Genomic DNA, 17058 nt, shown 5'->3' on the forward strand with positions numbered 1-17058 from the left:
ATTTCCCGGCGAATCTTGTTGACTGTGCCAAGGATGGTGGTTTTCCGGCTAAGCAGTCGTTGCGCAAGGGACAGCGATGTAAAAAAATTGTCTGTTGTTACAGTTCTGCCCTTATCCATGAACGGCTCCATCAGCCTCATCACTACACTCTCAGAGAGTCTCTCTCCACTGGGACTACTGGGGTCCTTGCCAAGATATGGCAGGATATTGCAAATGTACTTTGATTTCAAGTCACAAGCCAGCCAAAACTTAATGCCAAATTTGTCCGGTTTTATGCCAAATTTGTCCGGTTTTGTTGCAATGTACTGCAGAAAACTGCAGCGAGTCTTTGTCGGGAAAAGCTGTTCATCAATAGTGATGTGTCGACCAGGGTTATAAGATCTGATGCAGTTATTGACAAAAGATTCCCACAGATTAGAAATTGCAGCAAACTTATTTGTCTCCACTCGCTCACTGCGTGTGAACATGTTATCAAAGCGTAGGTGTTGCATGATGTTTTGGAAGCGGTTTCGGGCCATAGTAGCAATGATTCGTGGGTTTCCCAGCTCTGCTGACCAATTGTCACGTAGTGATGGAACTTTCTTCACCCCCCGCAAGATAATAATTGCAATAAATGCCATTAGTTCTGGGAGGTTCATGAACCATTCTGCCTGCTCCTTTTGCCGTGCATGCTGAATGGTCCATTCTTGAATGCTACGAAGCATTTCAAGTGTTATAAAACAGAAGAAGCTTTGAAGACGAGTCCGGATACTTCTTCTGGCCTTAGCAGTTGGCTCTCCATCTGTGCCGTATGGTTCTATTGGGGTGAAATTGAGACATGTCCCCAGCTGTTCTTCATGCCACACTGTGCCATCTTTAGCCATCTCTGTCCTCTCACTTCCCAACCGAGCCCTCTTTTCTGGCAGTGGAGCAGTCTCATCATCTGCAAGGTAAACAATTTCACAATTTCAGAGGACGAAAATAGGATGTTTTGGAAATAAGATTAAAAAAATCCTTTATTTGTACAAAAATGGAGAAATTCCAGTGTTGCAACTCACAGTACAGGACAAAGCAGAAAGAAAGAAATTTGTCATACCAAAAAGTTCAATAATAGTTTCAAATCTTACCTGAAGACTGCTCAGAGTCAGAGTCCGAATCCAGCTGAATTTGTATCTCTTCTCCATCTGAGTCACAAGGGTTTGTATCGTTGAGGATCAGGTCCAATGCCTGCTGAGTTGTAAGCCGCCTCTGCATTTTGCTTCCTTCTATTTGTTGGAGGTGAAGCTAGCTACTATTTATCCCCCTCAGCCCACCATCCCCCACTGCCACAGAATTTACCAGACGTTTCAAGGTAACAAGGAGGGGCTGGATGCAATGGGTGCATTCCTCAGGTAATGGCTGCATTTACAAATGAAGAGATGCTAATTTTTGCCAGCAGAGTCGTCAGTTTGGACTAAAGGTCTTTCGACCCTTCTCTGGGACTTTAGGGAGATATCAAAATTCCTGGGACTTCTAGTGTTAAAAAGCTGGAGAGACTCTCCAATAGAATAATTAAAATACAGTAACAATAAGAAGAGAAAACAATACTTGGAAGAAAAAAAAACCCATTTTATTCCTTGTAAACCTCACAGAGCGAGAGTGTAGCCAAGGTCAGACCTGGGGGAGAACACAACAGTGACTGTGGGCATAGAAAACAAAAAAAACAAAACACTTCTTTATACTTTCAACAATCAGTTGGCCAAACAACTGACTAAACTGCCATTTTCACAACATTTTCAAGAAGCCAACGACGGCAATCTTAGCGAAAAAAGCTTCTCCATATACAGTAGGTGAAAACCACACACACAACAACGACCATTTGAGGTGATGGTGAAACCACGTCGGGCTCAAGCAGATTTTTCTTCCTGCAGGAAAATAATGATAATACCAGAAACAGGAGTAAGGAGAACTGCTTTTGAAACAGCCACCATTTCAAAGAAAGTTGCAAATACTGTACCATTCACAAAAAGAAAATGTGACTTTCTACTCCCTTTTTTTTTTTTTAAACTACACAGTCTACTACAAACAGGTGAATACTTCCTCCGCCTTCTAACTGAAACTTCCTTGAACTGATATTCAACTGCATCGCTGACAAACGTGAGCCAATGTATTTCCAGTACATTCTTGAACACATTACTAGAGAAACGGGCATTCCAGTCTTGGCACACTGAAGTGGAAGATAAATTATTTTATGTAAAACAATGAAGTTGGCATTTCCAAAGCTTTGTGTACATTGCACATTCCATCTTTACAGTTTTCCCTTTCAAGACAAAGTTTGTTTTACACAGTGCACCTTTAAAAAAAAAAAACAAAACAGGGCAGCAGCTAAACCAAAGGATTTAGGGTTAAAGAGCAGCAGAAATGAGCTTCTTTTTGAACATATGAGCTGCAGAGGGCGGTGGCTTCCTTCATGTCAACACACTGAAATAATGTGAACACTGTTTTGAATTTAGGAGTTATTCAATGTCAGGTAAATGTTGTGTGGAACAAGGTTCAAAATTGCCCCTGAACATGGATATCAATTAGATTCGTTATCAGTGGAGATATTAGTAGGAAGTTTAAAAATAAAAAATATATATGAAAGCAGCATCAATAGACAATCTTGTCCCATTTCAGTCTGCTGAGAGGAATCCGTGTACTTTCCAGTTAAGCCTAATTTTCACAACTAATTCAAAAGGTTTGGGTGGTATCTCATGTCCTTAACTCAAGGCACTGTGATCATAACTATGCAGAGCACTGAGAGGCTGTACATTTGCAAATACTTTTTTTTATTGCTCTCTTTCAGTACAAACCCTTTACAAAAATACAACCAAGCATGGGTTTGGGAGAAACCAAATTTGCCACCAGTGAACATGGTCAACGGCTTGGGTCTACTTCGTTTTAAATTCCAAAATTCTGCTTTCAGCTCAAGGTATTTCACAGCTTTGTTGAAATAAACTCATGAAAATCAAAATGAACAAATAGAGTCACAGAAAATGCTTTAAAAACTATTAACCAACACATACCAAAGCAGCTGAGATCAGGGTGAATTTTGTTGACTGTGGATTAAAAGAATAAGTTAAACAAAATAGGCGACTCTGTGCCAACTTTGCAATACATTCCTCTGGTTGTACAAATGTTGTTGTACTATATTAGGAGGATAACGATCTGTTAAATAAATTAGGATGCACATCTAGATGTGTTATGAAGGACTGTTTTCCAATTTTAAGAAAGAATAATCAACTTAAATTTTCTCCAGAGGACCAAAGAGCAGGTTTATGGCTGGTGTGTTGGTAGGAAAGGGAGGGCAACACCCTTGAGATGAAGATACACGCCCGAATCTGTGAGGTTTCACTATACACTTAAGAGAAAAAGATAAAAAAAAAAACCCTGGGGCTTCCTATGTGACATGGGATGTCCATTTTCAAGTTTTTTTGTCTTTTGTTTTAACTACAACAAATACAGTCACACAATACAACATCCTTCTGACCTGGCGAGAAGAGAGAGAAAGAAAAAGTTCTCAGCCGCAAGATGATGGACCTGCTTGAAAAGTAAAAACGTTGGTAGACGGATGGAGGAGAGGGAGGGGGCGGGATGAAGCGTTCACTTTTTGAGAGGCTGGTAAACGGAAGCGTTAGGGTCCAGGCCGGAGGGATTGGTGTCCATGAACTTTGAGGAGTAGTGGGGGGCCACCGGGGTCATGCTGCTGGTGTCGGCTGTGTAAGAGATGCTGGGCATGACGGCCATCACTTCTGCTATCTTCTGCTTCAGGTCTTTGATCTCCTGGTCCTTCTGCAGGATCTGACCTAAAAGCAGACAAACAAGTCAAATCATGTCAACTCTGCAGACACAGTTTAGAACAAAAAAAGTTATTTGGCGGTGTCACAGTAAATGTGGCATATTTATAGAGATTTTATAAAAACCTTGTGCAATCTCCAGCTGTCTCTTGGCATCTCCAAGTGCCGAGAAGAGATCCAGTTTGATTCTGGTCTCTGCACTCAGGCTGTTCTCCAAGTGCTGCGTCTTGTCCTGCATGGCTGACAAGGCTGACATCAGCACCTCTGTGTCTTTTTCATTTTCCTTATATTTATGAAGCTCCTGAAAGACAAAAGATACAGTCAGAATCAGACCAAAGGGTTAATATTTTGGTATTCTGGTGATAACTGGTGCAGTACTTTACTTGGTAAGGATTGCTGGTTGCTAGCACAATGTAAATACTTTCTGAAAATATTATTTTATATTTCCGTGATATTTTAACAGTAGATGTAATTGACAAAGAAAAAAAATGCAGTTTGACAGTGCAGCATAACTTATGTTCTCCACTCTGATTTCCATTAGCATGCAAACAAGCAAATAAACAAATAAATAAATAAATGGCCAACCAATGCCTGCTATTGGTTGGCTGCTCCTGATATGTCTGCATGAACGGAGCAGTAACCCACTGCCTACAGCTTGTTTGGCTTCTTGTGTAATGTATGAGCACTAGTCAATTTGCAAGTCAATTTTTCCCACTTAACTAGTGTGGATACATGGGTTTGTTGAAATGCAGGTGCACCTGTGAAAACAAGTCTTTCCCACTGGGAGTAATAGTGCGAACTGTGCAGACCCTTACAGCTGGAAGCACAGCATCCTTAGTAAAAATGAATGCATGTACAGTTGTTGTGTTCCCATTAATGCTGTGCAGAGCTGGAGCTGATTAATAATCGCAACTACTCAGTCATGCTATGCAGGACTGAATGCACTCAAAACAAAGATGTAATCCGGTTTTTGAATAGTTGGAAAGGGTCATTATGATGACTCTTTTCGATAACAGCACAAAGACAACTCATAGCCGCCTACATCTCACATTATTCCATATACTGCCAACACTGCCCCCAAATGGAAGTAAAACTTGATAAACAAGTAGAAGCGCATCTGCAAAGCCCAAACACAGGGACCATGCAGATATATGCTCAGGTCTTTGTCATTATTTTTTAAGATTATGACAAGAAACCAAAAAATGGCATGCAAGATTAATTCTCTGAAGTCATTTGATTCGTTTGTTTATTCTTTTTACATCGTTTTCATGTGACTCAAATATGACACATCTTTAAGAAACACTGCATTCTTGAGACATTGCTGATTTTATACCGTCAACACATTCAGTATGAAATTTGTTATTTTCTGCCACAACTAAAAGAAAACCTACCTGCACTTTTATTTCAAGCTCTCGTATCTGGTCCTCTTTCAGCTTGATGTCCATTGTTAATTTTTTACACTCTGTTTCTAATTCAGCGATCCGACGCCGAAGCGTATCTGTGCACTCTCCTCTGGCGGAAAAAAGAGAAAATAAATAGTAAATGTTTTTGAAAAGTCCACACTGGAAAACTGGCTACTAGGAAGTAAATTTCATATGTTAGGTGTGCACCTACCTGGAAGCTGCTGCTAGTGCTACTGCTCTAGCTGCTGTAGCATCTTCTAACTTCTTTCGCTTCTTTTCATCTGCGAGCTGCTTCTCTGCAGTGGCTCGAGCTTCCTGCTCTGCTTTGAGCCTTTTCTCCAGTTGGCCCACAGCCTGTTTGTCCTTTTGCTTTGCCTGCACAGCATTATGGAGCCTAACACATAAACCACATAACACAGAGCAGGATCAGTACGTCATATTTGCAATATATGTATTCAAAACCGTTTCTAAGGTAGAACAGGAGCAATCCCAGCAACAGGTGATGTAAACCTGCTGAATGAAAACTGCACCCATCAGGTCCACATTCTTTTAAAGTAGATCATATCTAACCAAAAACAAAGTGTTCCCTTATCTAACCTTGCAGGCTTTACAGGTAGTTGCACCACTTACTTGTTTTGTAACAGTTCGTTTTCCTGGCGCAACTGGCCCAGCTCAGTGCGTATGGAGCGCTCAGCGCTGCCCAGCGAGCCGATCTGGCTGCGTAGGTCCTGCTCAACCTGCCGGCTGGCTTGCAGGTCCGCCTTCAACTTCTTTATGTCCTGCTCCAATCTGTCCCAGGTGGGAGCGTAAACAGAAGACATATATTGGATTTTAGATGTATTGATCCAGCTAAACACATGGCTCTCTTTTAAGACTTTACATACATGTACAAATATTAACCAAGGACATCTTCCATCCAACTTTTAAATGAGATAACCATGGATATGTCCTCAGTGGAGACTGATCATCATCATCAGTCCTGCCAAAATATATAAGATTTAAACAACCAACAGTGTAAAGTTTACTTTGATGCTACGGATATTTGACTAAATCCGAGAGCACATTTAAGAGCAAACAGAAGAGCATATTAAAACTATGACATGTAGGCTAAAACTCAGTTTCACTGATATTTTAAGTTACAGCATACGCCTACATATAAACTACTTGGTCCTGTCCAAAACCTAATGCCAAATCAAATCTACACCAACACTCTTCTTTCCACCAGAAGTACTGGATATAATTTTTTTCAATACGACAACAGAATAAAAACTACTGGTGATCTGCTTGAAATCATTTTAGCTAACCAAAGTTGTCCTCAAACTTTTTCAAATGTACAGTTTTTAACTGGAATATTTACATAAATAGTCTTAATGAGCAGATATCTTTATAAACATGTCTGATCACACAATTCTTACCTAACAAGTGCTTCTGGTTTACTCAGCTGGTTGTTGGGGATACAGTTTTCAGTGGGATCCCTGTGGGAGCCACCTGATGTCCCTTTCCCTACTGCTAACTTGTGCTTCTTCTCATTCTTCCCTGTGGAAGATGAAGATGGCGGTGCAGAGGAGGGCACGCTGCCGTTGGTGGCGCTATGGCCACGGGGCGAGGAATTGAGTGTAGTGGCATTGCTGCTAGCATTTTTATAATTTTTAGAGGAGGATGATGATGAGGAAGAACAGGAGGAATTGTTGTCCTCTTTAAGCAACAGGTTTTCTGTGCTGCCCAGCTCTGTGGTCAGTCTCTTGTTGTTCATATGGTTCTCCATATACTCCATCTCCTGGAGTTTAGAGTCCACTGATGATGGCAAGATGCTGTTGTGTTGCTTTTTAACCTCCCCACCACCTCGTCCTTCTTTCCCTTTTTCTCTATACTCTAGCTCTGGTAGAGGCACCGATGCCTTTTTATTGACTGGAGCGCCATTCTGTGACACTGGAGGCGTGTCCACTTCAGATATTCCTTTAGCTGCTGCTGCTGCTGCATGAATAAGACAAAAATGAAAGATGCATAGAAAATATCTTATAATAATTTACATGCATTATAAATTGTATGCAGTTCTCAGTATCTTACATTAAAACACGACTATTCACCGTGAGCAATGATAGGATTCAGGTGCAGTTTTTGTCGTAATTGTGTAAACTGTGCGTCCATAGATCAATGTTGCATCTCAAGTGATCTGAATCTACTGGTTTTTGTTTGACTTGTGTTAAAAAAATAAATAAATTAATGATATTAAAATAAAAATCTTCCGCTGTATGCAATTTTCCCCATTTCCAACATCTCACTCAAAACTAATAATAATTTTGTTTGTTCATCTAATCACACCCACTAACTCCTCTTGTGATCGCTGTGTGTACAGTGTTTGTTTTAACAGTGAAGTAGGTGCACCTGCAACCACAGCCTTTGAATAGAAGTTGAATTTACGGCAGATGTATGTTAGCATATTGATGGCTTGTTTTAAAAATAAACAAGATTCATGATAAAACAAGAAAAATATGAAAGTTTGGATGTGATTACAAATTAATCACTTTTATATTTTCATCCATCAAAATCCTCATCTTAATTCTATCCTCAAAGTGAAGCTCTACAGACAGTGACAGACAGACTATGATTTTTACCAGCTTTACAAAAACTAAAACAATTAAAACAGCAGGGAACTCTGACGACTACCCACTTGTTGGGGATTGTGTGTATACATGTGACCCAAGAGCTTAATGATTGTGTGCAGTATGCATTTGTGTATGAATCCAACCTTCTTCTGCTTCTCGCTCTTGCCTCTGAAGCATCTGTTGCTCTGGAGGAAGTGCCTGCTGTAGCAGTTGCATGTAAAATTCGTTCTCTTTCTGCACCTCCTTCTGCTTCCGCAGGCGCATTTTATAACTAACGTAGCTCTTGAAGCCAAAGCCCAGCGTGACCACGGGGTAGCCAATGCTACAGAAACGGAGAGACAGACACAAAATGTACACTCAGAAAATATCTGCTAATCAAAATCACAATTTACTAATTCAGTCAAGGTTAATTTTATTCATTACACATTACATTTCATTACATAACAGCCTGGTGTGCTTCAGAATGTCAATTTAAAAGGTGATAAATAAGCATGAACAAGAGAGTTAATTCTTCAAACTTAAGCTTAAATAAAAATATATATATATATATATAAAAAAAGTCGATAGCATAGGTCATATTTTATTGAGGACAAGTAAATAAATAAATATGGTTCTACAATACATGTTTATTCGTCAAGGGAAAAGGGACAAAATTAGAGTGCCAGCGTTACAATGGGATAAAATTATCTAACTGATAGATTGTGTATCAGTGAACGAAGCTTTATAAACTTTAACATCGGGTCCTACATCAATGCACTTCCTTTACATAACCACGCAGCACGGTTACACTGCTCCTGGAGAAAACAGAACAGAAGCTTACCAGTGTGCAGCAAAAGGACGACACAAGTCCACATGGAAGTTCTTCAGGTCTTTGAATCTGATGGCTGCCTCTATGTACACAAAAAGTATCCATAGAGACACGGTGGGGAGACAGACGCCTCTCTCTGTAAAACAAAGCCAAGAGTAAAAGTGTCAGACCTGCATGTCAAACCTGAACATGAAGCTACACAAAACTGTCAAAACATGATTTTATTTTTTTTTTTAATGGAATAAAATGTGGCCAATTTAACTACATGTTATTGATGGCAGTTAGAGAAACTATTAGCGAGTGAACTATTATATAAACCTTTAACTTCTCTACACTCTGTATAGCTTTCTAATGCCCCACCATTATTACTGTATGTATAATTACTTTCACCAGCAAGATGTGACATGGGGTCAGATATTAATACTCCTGTGACATCCTATGGATCTGAATGTCATGGGTGAGTTAAGTTAAAGAGCTGAGAATGCAAGAGGGAACCTCTCCGTTTCTCCCTCCCCCAACAGGCACTAGGATTTCAATCCGACACCTGGCCTTTGGTCAACACAGGCAGATGCCACTAAAACAGTCTTACAGCTAATCTGCAGAGCACTGCTCACTCACGCCTTGCAAAATTCTAAGAGACAAGCCAGCTGTTTGTAAAAAAAAGACAAAACTTTGAGTTTTGCCATAATTGTCACACCTGATTTTCAGTGAAGGACTACGTGAAAGTTGTTGAAAGAATTCATACTAGACTAAAACGTGTCTTATCTTAGTAGCCCACTGTATAACAGTAAATGTCATCCTTTTTCATGGATTGAAAATAAACCATTTAGAAATTAAATTCACTGCCACAATGTACGTTTAATAACTGATTTCTAATACAAGTCTCTGGCCTTATGCAGTATCAAAAGTTAGAAATGTCAAGAGACCAAAAGACACGATGACCTTACCTGTATGCCAAACATACTGCACCCACACATAAGTACTGGCAGCAAAGAACAGCCATTGCACTGGGATGAAGAGGAGGCAAATGATGTCTGAGGTAAACGCCACACATACAAAGAATACTGAGAAGGCCTGATGAAGAGAAAAGAAGTGTTATTATAAACTATACAGAGATCTTAATATTTGCATCATTCGGACTAAATCAGAAGTTCAGGACTAAATTTTTTTTAAAAGTGGGGAAATGAACGTGGATTACAGGTTAGCAACTAGCTAGTTGACAGACATATCGGTTGCCATATTTGAATTGTCTATAATTAAATTTTACCTTTGTCCGATTATGTGAATTATTTATCCCCATTTCTCTTTCTCATTTCTTGATGAGACAGACAAGACACAAATAAACCCAAGTCTACTCGGTGCATGTTAAGAGCAAGCTGTCCAGCACAATAATGGCCCAATAACATAATAAATATTAGAAAATAATATGTAGACATTAGGCTGACTGGTGACCTGCAAGTGTGATTGGAGCCATCAACATGTGGTTGCTCATCTGCTAGAACTCAAGCTCCGCAAAATGAACTGTTGATGACACCGTTTCTCTACCTAAATGTCATTAAGCTTCAAGAGGAAGGAGGCAAAATGAGATGTTAACATGAAGAGAGCCAGTCAAATCTAAAAATGGTAGATACTGTAGGTAAATGTAAAAATACTGATGGAAATATGGCATTTAAGACAATAGAATCTTTATTGTGACTGTACAGTAGGGTACAGCAAAACCTTGTTTTGCAGCAATCTGCAGCAACAGCAGTTTCATCCAGTTAAAAAAAAGATAAAAATATGCTAAATGATTAAAGTTATTATCTCTAATAACAGCAAATACGCCATCATTTTATAACGGCCACCATTCATAACCAGAAATGTCAAATTCATTGTACATGTACTATACATCTCACTGCCCCCTGGTTTTATAGGTACTCTCATTATTTAATAGCCCTGATTTACCTTTAAGTTTTGACACTTCTTATTTGGATACGTCTGTCTCTGAAACAAAGTTCGAACTTGTGGTTATTATGTGCTATATCCGAAAAAACTAGTCCTTGTTAATTCAGTTTTATATAATTTATTATTTATTTTTTGTACACTGAAAATAGCAGATTATTGTGTAAAGCATAAGTTCATCTTTGAATCAAATCTGACTGAAAAAAAGTATTTCAACAATCAGCTGTTAATTATGTGATCATTAAGCTATTGGGAAAAGTGAAAATGCCATTTCTGCAGTGAAAGAGACACTTCAGCTTTAACATGTATTTTATAAATAGCCTCCAACAGTTTGGTTCAGGATACTCTGTTCTATCATGCAGTATTCTGTATTAGTTGGTTTAGTTTTCATACTTCGCTTGACTTGCTTGTTTCTATCTTCGTTCTGAACCCTGTCACCCAATCACCATTTGACTTGTCTGGCCAAAAAAAGGTTTTTACACCATAATACTAAATTCTAAACACAGAGTATATGTGTGGTTCTGTGGAGAAGCTTACTCAAGCATCCATACTCACCAGTCCCTGGTACCTAAAGGAGTCGTACACACTCCGGATGAAGAGCCAGAATGGCCAGAGGTACTCAAACCTGAACTCAAGTACAAAGTCTGCCAGTAGGACCAGTGCCCACACCACCAGGAACTTCAGGTAGAGGAAGGTACTACAGATGGAAAAAATGTTGAACATGAAAAACCTGTCTTGCAATACACAAAAAAAACTAAAGGGCATTTTTAGACACCAATAAAAAAGTTTTCTCATCTTTATCCTCTGCACTGCATATCTAGCATATTCTTATTGTATGCAAGTTCATGTATGGGATGAATTAAGCATAAGATGAGTGCTTTGAGTCTGCTGCTGATTGGCAGATAAGACACATGTGTGTGATTCCCTTATTCCAAACAGCTTAGGATATAAAATGCTAACATACTCCTGAAGCAGGGTTTTCCAAAGTCGGTCCTTCAGAGCCATTGTCCTGTAGGTTTTCATTGTGTCCCTACCTTAACACACCTGACTCAAATTAAATTTATCCCACAGCATATGAAGTCATTGAGTCAGGAGTACTGAACCAGGGAAACAATAAAAACCTGCAGGATTGTGCCCCCCCCCCCAAGAACTGAAGCTGAACATTTAAGGGAAAGTCTAAAGTAAATACACAGGCTTTAATATGTTCTCATATGATGTTGCCCTGAGGATTTGGGTACGAAACGAGTCCCACACTACATTATGCAAAATTTTCAAGGGTTTACACTAGTTCTCACAAAGAACACAGTTATGACTCTGGTGATTTTTTTTTATTCTGCTCTTTTAATCAAATGTACATATCAATTAAAAAGCTAAATACCCCATAGCTGATCATAGTTAACTTCTACTTTTTAGTGAGAAACCAGAACGAGTCTCAGCAAGGTTGTTCTTTGGTCTAACCGTTTTATGAAGTGGGGCACGGGTTCAATAATTCAGAAACTGGCCCATATCTTCAGACCTCGATGCCACGTGTTTAACTGGATACTGTTAACGTTAGGCTGATCAGATAAATCGGAAGTCACACAGAGGTGGAATCTATCAGAAAGGACAACCAAGCAACTTTACAATTAAGACAACTCATGACAGCTTCAGAAGTTCTTAAGTCAGACGGATTGCAATCTTATCTGTTGTTTGGTGTTAACAAAAGATTACACCGCTTTTGTATTTGTACTGTTCATGTGATGGTGTTGGCAATATGAAGGCAGAGCTGTTGTGTAGCTGTCAAAAGTTACATTTCCTAAAAGGGGGTTGCTAGTTTTGACAGGACTAGTAGACTAAAACTGACACGAGCAAACATTAGCCTGGGCTGTCCAGTAAATTTCCAACAATGTGCTAAAAACCTTTATCTTGGAATAATGTTGCTGTAAAAGATCTTGTGACATACTTCAAAAAGGACTGTTTTGGGGCCTAGTGGTACAGTTAGCTTAGTAGCTAACGTTACCTGCTAATGTAAAAAGAAAACATAACTACCGCTAGCTTAGCTAGCATCCAGCAGACTATCTAACAGTGGCAATTCATTGACCATGTCATAAAGTAGGGACGCTAATCGTCCACAGCCAGTGTCCCTATATGCTGCTGTTAGGTAGACCCTTTGTCAGGCTCCGTGTAAGTTACCTGCCGTATATACCCTCGGTGATTCGGTTCCGTTTTAACGGCCGTCGTTTGCTGCAGTCCGCATTGCGCCGCTTCATCCTCCTCCCCTTGGCTTTGGCCTTCGAATAGCAACTGTAATCTTATCCAGTTTTCTTGTGTTTACAGACAAAGATAATAAATAAAGTATCCAAGGTATATGTCGCTCTTATTATTTTTCCCCACTGAACACAAAGAAATAAATAAAGGACTCTATTCGGGAACCTCCTCTTTTTCTGTTAGCGCAGGCTCAATAAGCCCAATCCGCGCTATACTTTACATACGTCCAGTTGTCAGACGGCAAGAATATCCAATCAACCTGTCAGCGATTTCTTCTTTATTTGACTGACAAGCACACAAGCCAATCACCTTGCAGAAAGGCCGCTCGTTCTTCTTTCCTCCGCCAAAGACAACAGAGGAAAGCTTTAGAGGCTTCTGTGTTGAACGTGTCGCTGTTTGACCAATTAGATCTTCGTGAACAAATCGGGCATCACTGATTAACCAATAAGACGTTTGCAGAGGCGGGCTCTGTCGCAGAGGTTTTTGCCTTTGGTTTATTATGAGCAGAAAATATGCTGTCTTTGGTTCAAATTTTCCTTTGTGTCTGATACAATAACATCCATTCCAGCATATGAGGCTATTTATATTTGGGCCTTTGTGAGAGGTTCATTGACAGACTTGCCCCAAGGCGCTGAATGCCATCAATGCTTTGTTACTAGGTTAAAATGTGTACACGGTGAAAGCAGACGTGTGCACGTTTTACTGAAAAGTGAGGGTTATAGTTATGATTGCCTATAATGAAGTTAATATTTTGTATGTCAGTCTGTATGGCATATAGTACTATAATTATTTAGAATATTTAGTTTTTTATAAAAAAAAAAAACATGTATAAAAAGTACTACATTTTCTTTTAGTAAAATTGTAAAATGTGTAGAATTCCTGCAGTTTTCCAAAACCGAAGCATCCAAACCTTTATTTCGGTGTGACTTATTTTCCACACACAAGCCTTCATGCTCAGCAGCTGATAAAGACCCGTGTTGGTTGCGCCCACTTTTTAAACGGTCGTGGCAACTGAACTCGTGCGTCATATGAAGAAAAATTGCACAAACATCTCCAATGGCTCCTCAATACGCTCCAAGTCTGCGCTCCCGTTTGGCACCTTTATTGCTTTTTCTACAAACTGGGTTTATCATTATATTTGCCTTTTACTGTGAACTCGACAGCTATGGAACAAAGGATGGAAAAACCTTCAGCGACTTTTACGCAGGTGAGTTCTTATTAGTTTGGATGGGGAATAAGGCTAAAACAGTTGGCAAATAAAACTGGGCTATTTATCTTTAATTTGAGTTGATTATCTGAGGTGAAAATATGTTTTAAATTAACTTAACATGGCCCAAAATACAAAACATATCCAACAGAGGCCAAATGTGTGGGGAGGTTACTGGGCATTGGTAAGCTCATAATAGTAAGCTTTATAATCATATCACTAAAGTAAGGAAATTTGTGTTTGGTTGATAATTTCTTACCTATTGGAATTAACAAATTACACTATTTTATATGTAATTGGAAAACGTGATTAGTCACCTTTACAACAAGGTATAACTTGTAAGGATGGTGCATCTGTGGAATGAGCAACGTGGCTAAATGTTTGGGTAGTGCCCCCAAAAATGTGCCAAAATCTCCTGGAATATTCTCCTATTTTTGTTTAGTTTTATTTTTAAATTCAAATGCTGCCAGTTGTGTGTCAGTCACAGATGTATGACTGGCACATGATAAACACCAAATTGATAGACGGACATATCAGAATGAGATTATTGAGTAAATGGAGATGTCATATCTTCCGATTTTGGGACCTAACTCCATCGTCCAGAATGACAACTATCTCCTAAAGCCAGGATCGTCACAGAGTGCCTTTAGAATTTGGGAGTGGAGAGGATGGAATGGCTTTCCATGGGTCCAGACCTCAATCCAAGTGATCAAAAAGGAAAAATAATTAACCAAACGCAAAATCTTTACTTTTTGTGCTAAGTGGATTTATATAGCTGGACGTTGGGGGAAATATAGGCTGAAATATAGTTCAGTAGTTATTTTTTCAAAATGCATCTATCAAGCTTTCTTTCTTCTATTTTTTTTTAAACTATGAGCTTTTCCTTTCCTGCAGAGTTCCAGGATGTGAATGTGATGGTGATTCTAGGTTTCGGCTTCTTATGCACCTTTCTGGTGCGTTATGGGTTCAGTGGCTCTGGTTTCAACCTCCTTGTTGCTGCCATGGCCACGCAGTGGGCAATCATACTGAATGGCATTGAGTCCTGGTATGAAAGAGGAAAGATTAGAATTGACCTGAAGAGGTAGGGTATCACATTTTAATAACAATAACACAATTCAAACGGAATCTGTCCATCAGATGAATTTTACTTAATTTAAATGTTACTTATTTTTTAATGTAGAAAATTAAATACATTATTTATGTTTTCACTGTATTAATTCTTAAGTCATTTTTAATTGTGATTTAGTATTTTAGTGGCTGAGATGTGCACAGCTTCTGCCCTCATTTCCATCGGAACTGTATTGGGGAAGACTAACCCTGTCCACCTTATCCTGATTGCTCTGCTGGAGGTGTCGGGATTTGTCTTGAATGAATGGGTACTCCTGACTCTCCTGAAAGTTAGTACCCGCCCCCTTGTTTTCATGCTTTATTTTTGCTTGCAGCATGTAGCTGACAATGTTTCCTGTCTGCAGGTTCGGCCTCTTAATGGAATCATGTTGCTTCACATCTTTGGGGCCTTTTTTGGACTCACGTTAACGTGGATCCTATATCGTAAAGGCTCAGAGGAAGGATTTGAGAAAGAGAAATTTGACAGAAAATCAGGATTGTTCTCCATGTTGGGTAAATCATGGAGCTTTTTTCTGGTTAGAGAGCTTTAGCATTTTAGATAACTTCAGGATAATTGAATCCAAACCCTGCATTTCCACATATGAATGTTAAGTATTGTCTGTTTTCCAGGTACTCTGTTTTTATGGATGTTTTGGCCCAGTTTTAACTCCATTCTTGTGAACAGCCATACTCCTTTGAGGAAGGATTGGGCTGTATGCGGCACCTACCTGGCCCTGGCTGTTAGTGCTGTGACAGCAGCTGCGGTGTCTGTGCTCTCCAGTCCTCTTGGAAAACTCAACCTGGTATGATTTGACACTGAATGTGTTAATTATAATACAGCATTGTAACCTCATAGTTAGCTGGACTATAACTGCTTGTACTTTTATTGTCACTCGTTGACCAGATCCAAATGCAGTCAAGCATCCTTGCTGGTGGCGTTGCTGTTGGGGTTTCCATGCCAGTAATTCAACTCCCTTGGGAAGCCATGGCAATTGGATTCACTGCTGCTATTATGTCAACCATTGGATTCAAATATCTTAAGGTTCTAATTACCATATTTACACCCTTTTTGAATAATCTAGACGTCACAACTAATGCTGTCTTTTTGACCAGATCCACATGCTACTTGCATTTGAGAGCCATGACACCTGTGCTGCTTTAAGCACACATGGACTCCCTGGTCTGCTGGGGTGGCTGGTACATCTCCTCCTGCAGATTAAAGACTTTGACAATTACACAGTGTAAGAATGCAGCCAACATATGACAGTCACTAGTAGGTGCGACACCACGTCTAATTGGTCTTTATCTTGCAGGGCTATCCGTTTTGCTGTGTTTCACATTTGTACTCTCCTTGTCACCATTGCTATAAGTTTGTCAACGGGAATTCTCACAGGTATGTTTTGCCTTCTTGTAAGCAGTTATTGGTAGAAGGCTAAAGCCCATCTAATATTTTCTTGTAGCAGAAACAAAGGCAACAATTATGCTACAAGTATAAATTGATATATTGAGTTACTTCAAGGAAATTCTGACATTCTTTACAGGGTTTCTATTGAAGTGGAACTTCTGGAGACCATCTCCAAACAAGAAATGCTTTGATGATCAAGCTTTCTGGGAGGTACGCAATCAGAGGTCCCTTTTATTTTAAGAAAAAAATATCACAAGATCTTTCCTTTATATGAAAAAAACAAAAAAAAATTGATTAGATGTACTTAACGGTTCTGTTTGTATCTGACAAGGTAAATCCATGAACATATTTTTGTCTTTTGCAGTTTCCTCACAATGCAGTCCGCAAGTAAGGAAACGTACCAGGCATTGTGGCATTAATTCTCCTTACTGTACATAAATTCATGTAATTTTTTTTCAGTATTATGTAAAATTGTTATTGGATTTTTTTGTGAAGGGAAAATAAAAATCAAAGCTGAAGTGTGGGAGAAAAAACAGAACA

The 17058-nt window shown here is 39.3% G+C and overlaps 2 protein-coding genes across 3 annotated transcripts; one reads left to right on the forward strand and one right to left on the reverse strand.

Moving 5' to 3' along the window:
* Nucleotides 1–1566: 1566 nt before the first annotated feature.
* Nucleotides 1567–13027, reverse strand: maco1b (macoilin 1b). 2 transcript variants are annotated; one of them, XM_041972017.1, is made up of 11 exons: nucleotides 12725–13027; nucleotides 11108–11249; nucleotides 9559–9685; nucleotides 8624–8747; nucleotides 7947–8125; nucleotides 6613–7168; nucleotides 5828–5986; nucleotides 5409–5591; nucleotides 5186–5306; nucleotides 3921–4095; nucleotides 1567–3803 (listed from the first exon to the last, which is right to left on the reverse strand). In XM_041972017.1, the coding sequence occupies exons 1-11, from the start codon at nucleotides 12799–12801 to the stop codon at nucleotides 3601–3603; spliced, it is 2046 nt and encodes a 681-aa protein (XP_041827951.1). In that variant the 5' UTR covers nucleotides 12802–13027; the 3' UTR covers nucleotides 1567–3600. The 2 variants fall into 2 exon arrangements, with proteins under 2 accessions (XP_041827951.1, XP_041827950.1); XM_041972016.1 differs by having other exon boundaries at nucleotides 6613–7171; nucleotides 12725–13026.
* Nucleotides 13028–13811: 784 nt separating this feature from the next.
* Nucleotides 13812–17053, forward strand: rhd (Rh blood group, D antigen). The gene is made up of 10 exons (XM_041972914.1): nucleotides 13812–14006; nucleotides 14901–15087; nucleotides 15253–15403; nucleotides 15479–15626; nucleotides 15744–15916; nucleotides 16018–16155; nucleotides 16227–16354; nucleotides 16427–16506; nucleotides 16655–16728; nucleotides 16883–17053. The coding sequence occupies exons 1-10, from the start codon at nucleotides 13856–13858 to the stop codon at nucleotides 16907–16909; spliced, it is 1257 nt and encodes a 418-aa protein (XP_041828848.1). The 5' UTR covers nucleotides 13812–13855; the 3' UTR covers nucleotides 16910–17053.
* The last annotated feature ends 5 nt before the right edge of the window (nucleotides 17054–17058 follow it).

This window comes from Melanotaenia boesemani, chromosome 20, assembly GCF_017639745.1.
Source record: "Melanotaenia boesemani isolate fMelBoe1 chromosome 20, fMelBoe1.pri, whole genome shotgun sequence".
NCBI lineage: Eukaryota > Metazoa > Chordata > Actinopteri > Atheriniformes > Melanotaeniidae > Melanotaenia > Melanotaenia boesemani.

What these genes read in the sequence shown, in the direction of transcription:
- maco1b (XM_041972016.1), bottom strand. Translation starts at nt 12,801, where the DNA reads ATGAAGCGGCGCAATGCGGACTGCAGCAAACGACGGCCGTTAAAACGG. An exon ending in CCTTTAGGTACCAGGGACTG is followed by an intron (nt 9,686 to 11,107) that starts GTGAGTATGGAT and finishes TCTCTTCATCAG; the next exon opens with GCCTTCTCAGTATTCTTTGT. An exon ending in AGAGCGAGAAGCAGAAGAAG is followed by an intron (nt 7,172 to 7,946) that starts GTTGGATTCATA and finishes TTATTCATGCAG; the next exon opens with CAGCAGCAGCAGCTAAAGGA.
- rhd (XM_041972914.1), top strand. Translation starts at nt 13,856, where the DNA reads ATGGCTCCTCAATACGCTCCAAGTCTGCGCTCCCGTTTGGCACCTTTA. An exon ending in CTTCAGCGACTTTTACGCAG is followed by an intron (nt 14,007 to 14,900) that starts GTGAGTTCTTAT and finishes CCTTTCCTGCAG; the next exon opens with AGTTCCAGGATGTGAATGTG. An exon ending in TACTCCTGACTCTCCTGAAA is followed by an intron (nt 15,404 to 15,478) that starts GTTAGTACCCGC and finishes TCCTGTCTGCAG; the next exon opens with GTTCGGCCTCTTAATGGAAT.